We start from the raw sequence: 16,007 nt of genomic DNA, 5'->3' as shown, positions 1-16,007 counted from the left end.
AATCAAATCAAATCAAATCACATCACATAAATTCCGAATTACAAAGCCAAATTTTAAATTTTTGTTGAGGGGACCCATATTTCAAGTTCCGAAGGGGGATTCCAATCCTCTTCTTGCTACCGCGTTAATATCCAAATCAGTCCAAATAAAGTTCATAATTCTATCCAGTCTTACCTTGTTGTTTCCACATCTCATCTTCTTCGTATATTTTTTTCTTTTTTCTTTATGATCTCTTCTGATAATCTCCTTAAGCAGATAAACACCAATTATAATCCTGTGTGAATTTTTCCGTTCGTACAATCCGCATATCGAGATGGTTTCCATATATCATCACTTTCATAAATAACATCACTCTTTCCATCATTAATCTCGCAAAACTGTCTCGCAAAAACAGCTCTATTTCTCCTCCCAGACTTAAGTCCTCCGACAGAACTTGCCAACATGGCGACGGTATTTTTAACTGCGTCATTCCAAAGCTCTTATACTTTCCACAATCTTCTTAAAACATGCTTTGGTTAGAAAATTTATCTCCACACAGTCATAAATCCACAACTTAAGTCATTAAAATGACATTTCTGACTTGTGGGGGGGCATTCTTGGTTAATAACTTAGAGGGGGGGAAAGGAAAGTTTTTCCCCCTCCCCCATCCAGTGCCTTTTCCTTGGCGTATCTTCTCATGATTTATCTTGTTCCTCCGACCTGTCTTGTTTATCAGAGATCTTTTCAATTAGCAGTCTTTACTCCCCCTTCTTCCTTGAAATATGTGCATTCGCTTCCTCCTAATTGTTTCTTTTGAAGTTCTTGCAGCTAGAGGTGTGCATCAGAGACAGCGTCCAGGAGCGCCAAGATCCACAGGAGGGCATTCTGCCTAGTGCCCCCATCCCCACAAATTCGGGGATGGTATAGGGCACAGCAGGCAAGAGCAGCCCCCCCCCCCAACCTTGGGGGGGTAGGGAGGCTATTTACTCCCATCACAGCCTCCTAATTACCTCGTGTGGGTTGGAGAGATGTTATTGTCAGCCATCTTCCGATGCGCCCCTAGCGGCCCCTCACAATTTCTGTTCTCATCCTGAAGCAAAGTTCTTAACCTGAGGTAATATTTCTGGGTTAGCAGAGTCTGTAACCTGAAGAGTATGTAACCTGAGCTACCACTGTATGTGGGTTTACAGACTCCTCTTGGGCAGGGAGAAAGTTCAGAAACACACACACACACACACATATATACACACACAAACAGAGAGACGCACTCTTTGGGGAACCAAAATAAGCAGCATTTTTGTTCTTTTAAAACCTAATTCTTCAGACGCTTTACACAGCAGGAGCCCCAAATTGCAAATATTGTAGCTATTTAAAATTCATTTATTCGTTAGTACTTCAATAGGACTGCTGTTAAGTGGGTCACTCAAACACATTCTCCCTTTTTTCTAGATATTCTGTACATCAAAAGCAGAAGTTGAATAATACAAAAGGTTTATCATGACATTACTAAAACTGTGCACTTCGAATTTCCATTTTGTATCTTCTTAAATAATGTACAAATAACTATTTTTGAACATCTTGGCAGCACACAGCTCTTTATTTTTAAATTATCTCAAAACTATCTTAACAGTAACCCAAAGCTCACTCAAATAGCATTTTAATCTATTGTCATATGTCTAGGATTACATAGCCTCCATGTGTTGCATCTTTTAGGTGGAAATTTGACCAAATGGAACTGGGCCAAGCATTTTTGTAGTTGCTCTTGAGGAATGAAAAGATACCCAGGCACATGTCTGTACCTTTTGAATAGCAAAACATTGCAAGCAGGAACAAACTTGCACAGCTCTAGATTGAAACAGATTGTATAGGCTCATTTTGAAATTGCTGTTTCCAAAGTTGTCTTTTGTATTTTTTAAAAAAGAATTTTATAGAGAATATTAAACTTCAAACTCCTGATTCTATTTTAGGTAGGAGTGCTCTGAACTATCTTCTCATCAAATATAGTCTGTATGTGCGTGGGAGCTTATGGTTTTAACTAGTCATAGGTTACAGAGCACTGGCATTAAAAAAATGTTTTTCACAGTGAATATGTGATAAGTAAAGGGCGCTGAAAAATTTTCTGCAGGAAGATTGTGACTTTGGTGTAATGGCTGGTATCCACAAACTATTTGAGGGGAGATGATCAATAGCTAGACCCACAAATGGTGGTGTATCCACAACACATATACTGGGTGTTCTACAACTGTGCGCCCATATGAAGTCATACTGTGATGCCTTGCCTGTTGATGAAGTCTTAGTTACAGGATCTAGGCAGCTGATTATTTCTGTCTTAATGGAATCCTTGATTTAAAAGGTAAAAAATGCATTTCGACCCTTCCCCTTTTACTTCTCCGGAGTTGGACCCAGCAGAAGATCCAAAAAGTGCTTTGATGACTAGATTGTAGCAGCCCAAGGGGCTCAAGGTGGTATACGTGGTTCTTTGTAGAATTGCAGGTGACATAGTAGTCAACAGGTAGGGTACTGCGCTAGTAGAATTCACCAATTCCCCACACTTCACTATTTATACAGCTCTTGTTGTAAAGTTCTTCAGTGATTAATAGAAAATGATACTTACCGTACTATCAGTGTGCTGTCATGGTTGGTGAACAAGCTGTATTTTTGAAGTTGTGTCCTTGTCAACATATCCTTAGGTCTTCATATCAGTATAGCAAATTTATATTGGTGATGTATGAAATGTACAATTTTTACCTGTTAATCCATGAACTGCATGGCAGATTGTGGAGTTTATCTGTGAATGGCACCAGGTGCTTTGTCAGTAGGCAGCTAAATGCTAATGTTATTCTCTTTGGACAGTGTTAAAAATTCATAAGGGATAACTTTTTATGCTAAAAGATTACACTATTTGATGCTGTTTTGAACAGGGATGGAAACAGATTATTATTATTTTTATAGCAGCAGCAACAAGAACAAATAATGTCTGGGTGCGGCTTTTTTGTTTGTTTCTATGATCACAAATGGTATAAAATTAATGAAAGAAGCTAGCAACTTTTAAAAATTCATTCCCACTGCTTGTGCCAGTGCTTAAATTCATCTTTTTCCAAAGTGTCTTTAAAACTTCTTTAGGTTTAAGACCAATTTTCAGATATGAATCAGCTGGAAGAATTTTCCCCACTGCAAAATTGCTTTGATGCAGTACTTCCAAATTATTGTCATAGCTGCATAGAGATGTTCATTGTGTCTGCACTCTTATCGAAAGCTTAATGGAATGTCTACTATACCTTCTCAGTGTTTATTGGGCCATTCATAAATGGCTTTAAAGACTTGAAGCAGAACAATCTTACTTCCTTAGTAATCTCACTCTTAATTTATTTTAATGCTTTCTAGACAAAAGCTATTCATATCCAGTATCAAGAACAATCTTAGCTTTCATAGCCATCAAACCATGTTATTGAGCTTAATATATATCAGCAGTGTAGCTCTATAGAAAGTAGCTACTAGGCTTATTGAAAAAAGCTGTATGCTCTGTACCTAATTTATGATATCAAGAGTAGTAGTAATAATAAAATGTAAAAATACAATTTTTCACTTTTTGAGCCAATAAGCCTGATTTCTATAGATCCACGATCCCGCAATTATTGCAGTATATAGTACAATTGCATCTTCGGCACAATTAACTTGCATGATTTCAACCTTGTGCAGTTAAAGCCAGCTGGTTGAAATTGGCAAATTAAATGCTTGCAAGGTGGGGAGCTTACAAGCTCTTTTGGGGCTGGGTTTTCCCAGCACAGAAAGAGCGTCCAAGTTTTCCTCCTTACTTACAAAGCAAGTCCTGATCAGAGTACAGGCTCTGGAATGCTCTTGTGAGATTCTGTGGGAACTCGGATGACCCTGTGAGGTCTTGTGAGAGCATCCCCGAGCCTGCTTGGTATTCCAGCTCCAGAAAATAAGGATGCTCACATGGGGGCAGTTCCAAGGGGCACTTCGAGTATTTGTGTTTTGGCATATATGCACCATCCCCTTGCATAAGATGCAATCACATTGTATTCTGTATACCATAATAATAATAATAATAATAATAATAATAATAATAATAATAATAATTTATTATTTGTACCCCGCCCATCTGGCTGGGTTTCCCCAGCCACTCTGGGCGGCTTCCAACAGAGATGAAAAAACCATTTTCCCCACCCATTCCCTGGCTTTACATTTACATTTCTAGGCATCTCCTATTGCTTTTTTCAAATTATGAAAAATAATAGCTGTTAATTGTAGCACTCAAGCGGGGCTAGATGAAATCCAGTTAAACTATTGCAGTATTCTTTCCCTCCACAGTGAAGGACAGCACTGAAAGCTAAGATTGTTCTTTATGCTAGATATGAATAACTTGCATAGAAAGCACTAAAATAAAATTAAGAGTCAGATTACTAAGAAAGTAAGATTACTAAGAAAGTAAGATTGTTCTGTTTAAGAGTCTCTTAAGCCATTTATGAATGTCCCAATAAACTAGACGCCAACTTTTTCTCATTTTGTTTTCTGTACAGACATCCCATGCATCCCAATGCTGGAAAGAGTTAGTATCCAGCCTAGCAAAATATTTTTTAAAGGAAAATAGTGTTTATAAATTGCTGCGGGGAGGAACTACCCTTTCTAGGTTTCACTAGTCATTTTTCTTTCCTTATATCCTCCTGCAGTTGTAAAATGGGAGGTACATAGCTACTAAATTAAATACCTATTTCCGAGTATGCTTTAGCTGCGTAATATATACATTCAAACTCTGTCAATGGTCAGTGATTCTCTTTAGGATTTTACTCTAATTGTCCCACAACTTTATTACAGTGGACCCTCAGGTTATGTTAGCTTCGGGTAACTTAACTTTCAGGTTGTGAACATGGCACACCCGGAAGTGTATACTTCCAGGTTTCGCCCCATGCGCAGAAGCGCCCTATCGCGCATGCGCAGAAGCAGCACCTCATGTTGCAGACTTTTCAGGGTACATAAGGACCCCCGGAATGAATTAAGTTTGTATCTGGAGGGTCCACTGTAATGTTATACTAAGATCTGTAATCAGTGGGTTTACATTCTTGCTTAATCAGTAGCCCTATTGTACTGTCACATATTTTTCTTCTTTTATTTTTGTTGTCATTATTTTAGTTCTATTTCAAAATCAAATTCCATGTTTTAAAAACTGGTCTGGGGTTTTGCCACTTGTCACCTGTGAGTGCCAGTGTGCCACCAGTATTTCTTGTGAAAGTTCTCAGTAAATATCATCTCAGAATTCACAGTGCATGAGAGACTGTTTGCTCCTGCTGCGGTCCCATTTGCACAGGCTCAGTCTCTTCTACATGTCTCAAACCTCTTTAAACATGCTCTCATTTCATTGGATGCAAAATCAGACACCCACCTCCCTTCCATTCTGAGTAAAGGCTGGGTGAATCAGTGCAGCAGTGGTTTATGTAGGCAACTTTTTGCTGCTAATGAAAAAAACCACAAACAGCATTTTGTTTTCTTGACTTTCTTCTGCTCTTTTTGACTTGGCAGCTATTTTGTGTTACGCCACACCCATAACACTTTCTTAAAATTCTAAATGTGCTCACTGCCCCAGAAAGCTTGGGGACTCCTACTTTAATCAATAGATGCTTTACTCGTTTTATAGCCCCACTAGATGTTGCATTTTCAACTGCAATAGAATCTGCTTTGGAGGTGGAAAGATTTTATCAACAAGAAAAACTCAGAACATATAGACTAGCTGAGAAAAATATATGCGGCTGCATACATAATAATAATAATAATATCTTTATTGTCATTGCCCCCTCTCAGGGACAACGTAATTACTTGGCTGCTCCATCCACCCAGATAGGGCACTCCACTTAAAATCAGAACAACTATAAAAACACTAATTAAAACAATATAATATAATACAGCAAGGAAGATTAGATGACTTCAAAGTCCAGGTTTCCCATTCAGGGCTGAGATCGCTCTGGAGAAGAAGCTGTTCTTGAGACGGCTCGTTTTTGTCATCATCGTCCTGTATCTCCGTCCCGACGGCAGGAGCTCGAAGAGACAGTGACTAGGATGCGATGGATCTTTTACTATGTCCAGTGCCTTCCTATGGCACCTTGTGGCATAAATCTGCTCTAAGGTGGAGTGTGGGCAGCCAACAATGCTCTCTGCTGCCTTAACAACTCTGCACAACACCATCCTGTCCTGGGTAGTACAGCTTCCGTACCACACACATAAGCCATACATACTTATAGCACTCCGTCCTGAACCCCTGGCCTACCTGGCAGCAAGTCGGCAAGTCCAAAGTTCAAAATCTGAGGTTTGATCCAAAGTCAAAAGGTCAGGGAACAAGGTTCAGAGTCAATTCAAGTAACCAAGTCTGAAGTCTAGCAGGCAGGATACAGTTCAGAGTCAAACCTGAAAAGCCTAACTTTTGTGTAGATTGAATGTTGTGGCACACAACAGGACAGGACAAATCTATGATAAAGTGTCAGGGATGGAATTAGCTGCTCAGCACACCTTCTGTCTCCTCAAAATCTGTTCCAGGAAGCATTGGAGGTGCTGCGGTGGCAGCAGGGAGAATTGGCAGAACTTGTGTCCCTCTCCATTCCAGTGACAGAAGCCTCAGTTGGAGCAAAGAACCTATGTGGGGACATATTTGATACCACATAATGATGCTTAACTGTCTTGGCTCTGTGCTTTGTTGTTATAAGAAAAAATGTTATTAGACCCAACTGTTATTCTTACAATAGACAAAGGAGTCATGCTGGATTCAGGTACAGAGAAAGAAAACAACAACAAACAAAATATATCAGTCTTTTTGAGGGGCAAAGTGGCATTCCAGCTTGCACTCTCAATAACTGCTGGAGTATTCTCATATCCTTGGATTTAATATATTAATAGGGAGGGGAAAAGGGCAGTTGGTCATCACTGTGAGTCCTTTTTTTTTTTTTAGTGACCTCTGCAAGACTCCCATCATTTGATTCAAAATACTGTTGGGATGTTGACAATAGGTGTCAGTACCAATAAAAACTGAAGGAAGATTAGGTACATTTATTTGTTGCAGCATTAAAGCCACCATAATTATGGGTCATTTTCCCAGCTTATTGGTAATTAAGTGTTTTAATTGCCTCCGGTTCCAAAGAATTAGTTAAGCTTTTCCATTATGCATATTGCATTCCACAGTCATTGTCGTTTTTCATACAATAAGCTTAATGACATCATGGAAGTCAATTAGATCTTTCAAGGGGACATACTGAAGTATATTTATTTATACTGTGTGGATTAAAGAAAAAGTTTCTGAACAGCCTTGATAATGGTGTTTTGTGCAACGCAGAAGGATCTAAAGGCCAAGTATGTCAGAGTTGTTCCCTTTTCTGCTTTCTGAATGCAGTGGGAAATTGAAGAGTGTGGATTTATGTCTCAGACTAGCTAGATTGTTCACAAAGCCCACAGACAGGAGAGCTCTTCCAGAATTTTACAGCAGCTGTTCAGAGCCTAGCAATGTTGTTGGGTTCTTATTACTGGCAATACCAACAATCAGTAGTCTCTGACTGAAAGAATATTAATGCATTATCACAAGGAATTCTTCCGTTATTTCCAGCGCTGTTGGTAGGGACGGTTGGCATTTGTAATTCAAATTAAAACCCTACATTACCCAGAATGTATGTTAATATTTTAAAATTAATATTTGCCAGTGGCTAATTTGAGATATTTTAAAAGCATTCTTAGTATCTCTTGTGAAAATGTCTTTAATCTTCAACTTGAAATGAAAATAAGTAAGAGAATTTGGTGAAAATGAAAAGATGCTTTGTGAAGGGAGAAGTTAAGAAGTTGAAAAGAATTCATATTAGCAGATTGTAAGGTATTGTGTCTCAGGTATATTTTTTAAAAAGACTTCTTTAGAAATCAATTTCATTTCATTGTTGTTCGCTGATATATTGATGGACACAAGAGGCCAGGCCCTAGATGGATAAGGCACAAATAAATGTGCTGTGTGCAGTTTTTGGGCTGATAACCGCTGTTGGGATAGCTCAGTCAGTAGAGAATGAGTCTTAATCTCTGATTACTCTTAATCTCTGGGTTTTGGGTTTCAGCCCCATGTTGGATAAAATATTATTGAATTGCAGAGTGTTGGACTAGTTGACCCTTGTGGTTCATTCCTGCCCTACAATTATATAACTCTACGACTCTATAGCATTTATATCCATTTAGAGGCATACTTTTGAAACCTGATGATTAAGAAATGTGTTGGTATGGGTCTGGCCTTTTTCTTCTGTTTCTCGTATTGTAATCTAAGCATGAGCAAAAGAAGCACTTGTCCGAGAGTGCCAAGTTATGGCAGGGAACAGGAAATGCCTGGAGAAGAGATGTGATGGTCTTGGGTTCTGCTTAGAAACAGGTGACATTAAATAATTTCCTGAGAGTTTTGTCAACTGAGACTAATAGCAAGAGCACCTAGAGCACGCTTCTGCAACATGATGTCTTCCAGATGTTTTGGACTTCAATTTCCATCCTAAGAGCATAAGAAGAACCTGCTGGATCAGGCCAGTGACCCATCTAGTCCACAAACATCCTGTTTTCACAGTGGCCAACCAGATGCTTGTAGGAAACCTGCAAGCACAAGAGCATTTTCGATAACTGGTATTCAGAGGCAGAACATAGTCCTCACCGCTAGTATCCATTGATAGCCTATTCCTCCATGAATTTTCCCAGTCCTCTTTTAAAGCCATCCAAGTTGGTGGCCATCATTGTCTCCTGTGGGAAGGGGCTCCACCATCCCTGACTATTGGACACATTGGCCGGTGGCTGAAGGGAGCTGAAATTCAAATCTCAAAGGTACCAGGCTGCGGAAGACTGGCTTAGATACTTGAGAGTTCCTGGGGAACACCTTAGCAAGACTGAACCTTGATAAGTCCATGTAAAAAGATTGGGCATTAAATGAAGTGGTTGTAAATAGCATGAGGACATCTCCATCCATATCCTTCAAACTTCATTTCTTTTATGCCTCTCTCGTTCCCCCTCAGCAGCTCCAGTTGTAGTTTCCACAGGTTTTCTAGATGTTGGGCTAAAACCATGTTTGAGCAATATGGGAGATATATATTTTATGGTCATGGCTGGGTCAGAAATTCATGCACCTTTTAAGTGAAACTCTGCCGTACTATGGCTTGATTAAGTAGACATAGCCACCATATGGTAACCACTGGTGGGGCAGGGGGAGCACGCCGCCCCAGCACCATTGGGGAGGGGGGTACCATCGCAGCTGCCCCCCTGGACATGCGCCACGCACCCCCCACTGTGCCGGACCATGCAGCTTCACCACTGATGGTAACCTCACCAACTGGAGGATAAAGTATTATTTCCAAAGATGGTGAACTAAAATCCTCTTTATTCTCTATTCAGTATCTTTGGCTGTTTGGAGTGCATGCTTCTAAATTCCTTTGTGCTTCTCTGATTAGCCATCTCCTTGGTATGTTTCATTACTTAAAGCCATGTCCTTGTATTTTCGACATGTGCTCAGATTTGTATTGCCAGCCAAACTCAGAGACAAGTCAGTATTGAGTCATCCTCAAAGTTTGCATGGAAATTCATCAGTTTTGATTTGCAAAATTCTGTTTCCCCTAGTGTCGCTGCCAGGAATCACCCTTATACTTTAAAATCAAATAGATTTATAGCTGCAGTTTTGTTTAACTGTATGCTGCTGTTCCCAGTTACTGAGCATATTCTACTCCTAGTTTGAACCTCTGGAAATTTTAGACCTGGGTGGTAGAAGCAAAGCTTCCTTCCTTCCTTCCTTCCTTCCTTCCTTCCTTCCTTCCTTCCTTCCAACATGTTTACATGAGCACAAGCTTAAGGGCCAGATTCTAGCTGGATAGACTCTGATATGCATCCAACTCAGAGGAATTGAATTTTGTCCAGTGCTGGCCCTGCCTTATTATGGTCTGCAAATGAACAGATTGCTGCATCCCTACAGCAGGCTGCACAGTCACTGGAGCTAGGTTGTTGCAGGTTCACCTATGATACAGCATTCATGAAAACAGAAGATTCATTGTGCCGTGGCTTTGTAGAAGCATAAGGAATCTTTTAATAGCAGGGGGCATGATTGTTCCTTCAGACATCCTATTACCCGTTTATCAATGCCGTTCAGAAGTGTGGCTTCCCTGTTGGGGAGAATGCTTGCCCCGAATACATATGGATTCTAATCAGTGTCCCAGATGTCCTCTTCCTTTTCTCCAAGAATTTTTTATATGAATAATTAGTCACAATGGGGACAATTTACAGTCTGCAAGGAAAACACTTCTTACATTTATTCACAAAGGAGTCAATTTAAAGTCTGTGAGGGAAATGCCGTGTTTCTTAATTTTGATCCAGGACTAAAATACTTTCATGTATCAGTATTTTGCATCCTTAAGGGTACTGTTGACTGTGCCACATTAGGCTGCGGAAAGGAAAAGGCAAATAGAGTTATCAATGAGAACAGAACACCCTTTTAGCAATGCACAGATACAGACAAACATCCTACCAAACCACTAAATGGGCAAGCTTGAATTCTAGATGTTGGTTTGATTACTAATTTATTAAGGAATTCAGTATTTAAGGGAATATTATAAAGCTTTTAGAAACTTCCTCATTTAAGTGGAAATTAAGCAGTAAATTAATTACTGCTTAATATATTACACCTTCGTGTACTGACATATTTAACACCTGACATAATTAATTTGTTCTATAAAATCAATGTGAGGCAAACCACCAGAGTTCCTTAGATGCCTTCTGAACAAGGTTATCAGTTTATCTATCATCTCATGCATTACTTGCCTTCCAACTAGCTCAGAGCAGTGTACTTCGAGCTAGCCTATTTTTCTCAGCAGCCCTGCACAATAGGTAAGGCTGTGGGATGCTGACTATAGATGTTCAAAGCGCTCGTGCATGGCTCCCCCCACCCCAGTTTGCTTTCTCTTTTTGTGCTCTTTTCTTGCAAGCACTAAAACCAGAATTGGGGAACTGAAACCAATGCCCCCCCAACAAAAATTCATTTCAACACATGAAGAAATGGTTTCTGATAGACTTCTACATCTTATGCAAACCTTCCACAAGATGCTTGACCAAATGCATTTGTTGGTTTCTATTATTTTTTTCAAGAAATCAGAAGAAAAATAGACACTGAAATCTTGTCACATTGAAATGAAACGTCTATTAATATGGAATTTTTTTGCTTCAGATTGTAGTATGCAATGGTAGCTAAACTGTTGTATTAAAAAACCATAAGTGTGTAGTAAGTTTTACTGAAATATTTGCCTTGCATTTTCAATTTATAAATTCAGAGTTAGCACTTAAATTGTTTTATTCTGACCTTTTCTTTCTACACTCCTAACACATCATTTGAGACAAACTGTAGACCAAGAGATGCTGTTCTCTTATGGTGATATAAATCTCTAATATTTACAACTTAACTGAAGGGGGAGGATACAGAACAGTGATATTTTAGTAACAAAATGAGCTCATTTAATTTTCACAATACAGGTCTGATGTGTATTTATTGCTTAATAAAGAATTGGTTCCCTATTAAAGAATAAGAATGACTGAAATAAAATGTCATCATCCCCCCCTTAAAATTTGTATCTGGTTGAGAACTGAGGAATACATAAGTAAACGAATAAGAAATATTTCGGCTATAATGTTCTTGTTTTGTAATGACAACAATAATGCACAGTTCTAGCCACGGCACTGCAATAATGTTGTGCGAAATAGCTGCTTGTCTTACTGGATCAAATGTTTTTATGGTGAAATCTGTCATAATTGTCCATGAACACCATTGAGTGTGGAGGCTGCAGTCAGAGTCAGCAACGTAATTGGCACAAGAGCCTGTAGAGAAATGGGTCAGTGCTTCTGACTGTTAACCAGAAGGTTGGTGGTTTGAGCCCACCCAGGGATAGCTGTGGACAGGATTCCTATATTGCAGCCGGTTGGGCTAGATGACCGTTACGGTCCTTCCGTCTCTACGATTCTATGATGAACTGGCATGTAGGAGCTGGCACATTAATGAGCTTTGAAGGAAGTTGTTCACCCAAATGAGTCTGAAGGACTTTACTCGCTGTCTTTTCCTGCTTCTCCTGGATCATTGCCTGCAGCTGAGAACAGAAGGAGAGCCTGTTGGATCGGGCCAATGGCCCATGTAGTCCTGCATCCTGTTATAATGATGACCAGCCACATGCCTTTGAGATATCTATAAGCAGGACCTAAGCATAACATCACTATCCCCTCCTACATTTTTCAGCCACTGATATTTAGAAACATGCTGCCTCTGACCATGAAGGCAAAGCATAGCCATCATGGCTAGTAGCTAATGTTAGCTTTATGCTCCGTGATTTTGTCCAATCCTCTTTTAAAGCCATCCAAGTTGATGGCCATCATTGTGACTGCATTCAGACACCATTTTTCCAATGTTTCCTTAGCGGATAATTCCCATTTTTTGAAATCTGGAAAGTTTAGTGCTCATTTCCATGTTAATTGCTTCCCAAAGGAATCTGTTTGCAACCCGTTTAAGAAGGAAAATTGCAGGATGAAATTGGGGGAAGTATCTTGGCATATAGTTCTTTCCATGGGTGAATCATGGGGAAAGAAGAAGCACAAAAAAAGTGGTGGCTTTTTGAATGATGTCCGCTTTTGTGTCATACTACGGCCACTAAACGTTAATGACATTAAGTGTGACATTGCGGTATATTGATCAAAAAGCCACAGTTCCACAATTCAACAGGCATTTCCATAGGTTAACTATGCACTTGTGTGAAGAAGTCTCTTTTGGTGTATATGCATATGTTTAAAAATGCATTCTTAAACTACTGGTATTTTCTAAGTAAAGTATTCCCTGAAGACTGTAAAAAAATGTGTATATGACATAGGAATTAAAGCCAAATAATTTCATTTGCTGGATATACGCAGAATCAATTTTCTGATTATGGTACTCTGTTTTCTTTCTACTTCTCAGTGTCTTGTCTTTGAAGATGCCCCCAATGGAGTCAAGGCATCACTGACAGCGGGAATGCAAGTGGTGATGATTCCAGATGAAAACCTGAACAAAGATCTTACGAAAGAAGCAACTCTAGTACTCAAGTCGATGGCTGATTTCAAACCAGAATTGTTCGGTTTAGCACCATTTGATTGAGAATAGTTTAATTTTTAAAACATTTTAATTTAGCCATATTGATTTCAGGGGAAAAAGGCTTTTTAGACTATTGTAATCATATGTTCCACTTTTATTATTAGACTGCTGAAAATAAATCTCATTTATTAAAATTGTACAGATGGAAAGATTGTACACCAGACCCCTTGCCCTTGAAACGTATAGCCACTTAGATGGGAACTCAAAAGGCCCACCCAGTACTAAACACAGGAGGTGGATTTTCAGAGGGATTGCAGCATATCAGCTGTGATTGCGAAGAAATGTATCCCACCCAGACAGCAGTTAGCCTTAGGCACAAAGCTCTCATTGGTGCCAGTCATTGGGATCTTGAAAATCCTCATAGGCCATCATGGAGTTACGGATTGGCTGAGCAACTATTTCCATTCTGATTAGGTCTCATTGGCACTCAATTATTGGTCTAGCCCATCTGTTCAGACTCATTCTGTCCCATTGTACACATTTTGCCTGGCCTTTTTACATTAAGTGCACATTGTTCGGTGCTCTTCATCTGTAAAATATTCAGTTTGTGCACATCTTTTACATAAATTATGTACTTTTGTGCACAGAAAATGCATTGCAAAATCTGGAGAAGTGCATAATCTGACCAGGCGTTCCGATCCACCCGCAAGTTCAGGTGTATCAAGTTGGGTTGGACCATTCCAAAAAACAAAACAAGAAACCAGATCAATTACTCCCTCATCCCTAAAAGCAGTATAGAGAAAAGCAGTATATGCAGGTTCCTTTACTGTGTCTAAATGGGCCTTGAATTATGTCTTGTTTTTTTTCTGCCTTGCTTGAAATTCCGCATTTCTATAATGTTCTGGCTTCACCTTGATTGGGGGATATTATGTACTATAAGCCCATGATACAAAATCTGTTGCAAAATTCTTACTTGCCTGGATCAAAGCCAGACAAACAGGTTGTAAGACTGCAGGCAGGACTCTGCTAATTTGAACATTTCTTTCAAAGTAATTGTTTTAGTTGTGTGGTTATAATTCCTTTATACAGTTGCTATCAGCCCAACAGAATATTCTCTTGTCGTTGTCTTTGCTTGCACAGACTGGCCATGTTCCTTTGCTGTTCTGTTTTTATTTTCATTGTGCTTTTTCCTTCCCCAGCAGTGCCAATGGTAGAGAAAACGTCTCTTGCTAGCTTCAGGATCCCTCTGCTAAGTGCCAAAACAGTTCTACTTCTCCTCCTCCCTGTTTATCTTGATTAACCTTGTCTGGTGACTTCATGATTGCATCATTTGGTCAGATTCAGTTTGCTGGGTGATGTTTTCATTGTTGCCTTTTCTGGTGCTTTGATCAGAACTGCACCATCCTCACATGTCTTGAGATGGCATCTGCAATGTTGCCCATGGAAAACAGAATTGTATGTACCTAGCACTGACCCGTATTCAAATTCTTTATCAGGAAAAAGCAAATAATTGGATTTAAATAAATTCTTCTAATCAAGGTGTTTGCATTTTTGTTTTTGTTTTTCTTTTCTGTAATTCCATTTCTGCTATCCCGGAGAGAATGAACAGTGAACCAGGTAGAGTGGTGAGGGCCACTTCCTGGATATCCTGCTCTGGATTCTTAAAAGTTCACCTGATACCACCCACATGTTTTCAAGCTTATTGCTAAAGAAAAGGAGGCATTTTTTTTAAAAGAGGGGGGAAGGATTGTGGATTTTATGATGTTACAATATTGTGCCTTATACCAAATCACAAAGTGTGATCACCTCAACTGAAAACTTATACCTAAAGTACCCTAAAGCTTATATTTTTGTTTTCTCACGTACATGATTATAGGCTACTTGGTCAGTACTATTTGGAGAGAGTCTTTAAAGACTCCCTCAAGGCAAATCTAAAAAAAAAAAGTACCGTATTTTTCGCTCTATAAAACGCACCAGACCACAAGACGCACCTAGTTTTTGGAGGAGGAAAACAAGAAAAAAAATATTCTGAATTTCAGAAGCCAGAACAGCAAGAGGGATCGCAGCGCAGTGAAAGCAGCAATCCCTCCTGCTGTTCTGGCTTCTGGGATAGCTGCGCAGCCTGCATTCACTCCATAAGATGCACACAAATTTCCCCTTTTTAGGAGGGAAAAAGTGAGTTTTATAGAGCAAAAAATGTGGTACTTTAAACACCGACAATTGGGAAACACTGGTCTGCAAGCACTCCAGTTGGAGGACAGCCTTTACCAAAGGTGTCATGGGCTTTGAAGAAGCACAAACTCAGGATGTAAGGGAGAAACGTGCTAAGAGGAAGGCACACTTGGCAAACCCTCACTGTGATCAACTCCAACCCAGAAACCTATGTCCCCACTGTGGAAGGACATGCGGATCCAGAATTGGCCTGCACAGTCTCTTATGCACTCACTGTTAAAACCATGTTCATGGAAGGCAATCCTACTCAGCTACGAGTGATCGCCAAAGAAGAAGAAGACGACTATTTGGAATGGTGCACCCAATGCCACTCTGAGTCCACAGAGCTGAGATTTGTAGCACAGTGAAACTCAAGTGTTATCCATTAGACCAGTGGTTCCCAAACCTTTTAAGTGGTCTTACTAATTTTTCTGTCCGTTGCAGCAATTATAGCACACTGTGCTAGATGCTGTATGATTTAACACTATTTTTACACCCACAATATGGACCACTTGAATGAAGCTCCTGCATTAGGCTATAGTTCAGGAGAATGTATCTTGAGTGCTATTTTTATAGAAAAAGGGGTGCCGGAACTCACCATGAACACCTCCCTTGTTCTCTGGCTGCCACCTCAGAGATGCTAGAACTGAGTTCTTGTGAGTTCCATCTGGGGCAGGGGGGGAGTCCTGGGTATCTTCATGTTGGAATGTTTTGTACT

At 39.7% G+C, this 16,007-nt stretch overlaps 1 protein-coding gene across 1 annotated transcript in view; it reads left to right on the top strand.

The window, feature by feature from the left end:
* The window catches only part of PUDP (pseudouridine 5'-phosphatase), a 63,333-nt gene extending 48,717 nt beyond the window's left edge, over positions 1-14,616 (top strand). The window contains exon 4 of the mRNA XM_083734593.1: positions 12,965-14,616. Within this exon, the coding sequence (XP_083590719.1) occupies positions 12,965-13,141 (177 nt within the window). The 3' untranslated portion in view covers positions 13,142-14,616. The remainder of the gene's footprint in view (positions 1-12,964) is intronic.
* Positions 14,617-16,007: the final 1,391 nt, after the last annotated feature.

This window comes from Podarcis gaigeae (assembly GCF_964106915.1).
Source record: "Podarcis gaigeae genome assembly, chromosome: 4".
Classification (NCBI taxonomy): Eukaryota; Metazoa; Chordata; class Lepidosauria; order Squamata; family Lacertidae; genus Podarcis; species Podarcis gaigeae.
Note: the sequence above shows the minus strand (reverse complement) of the source record. Positions and strands in the feature narration are given on the sequence as shown.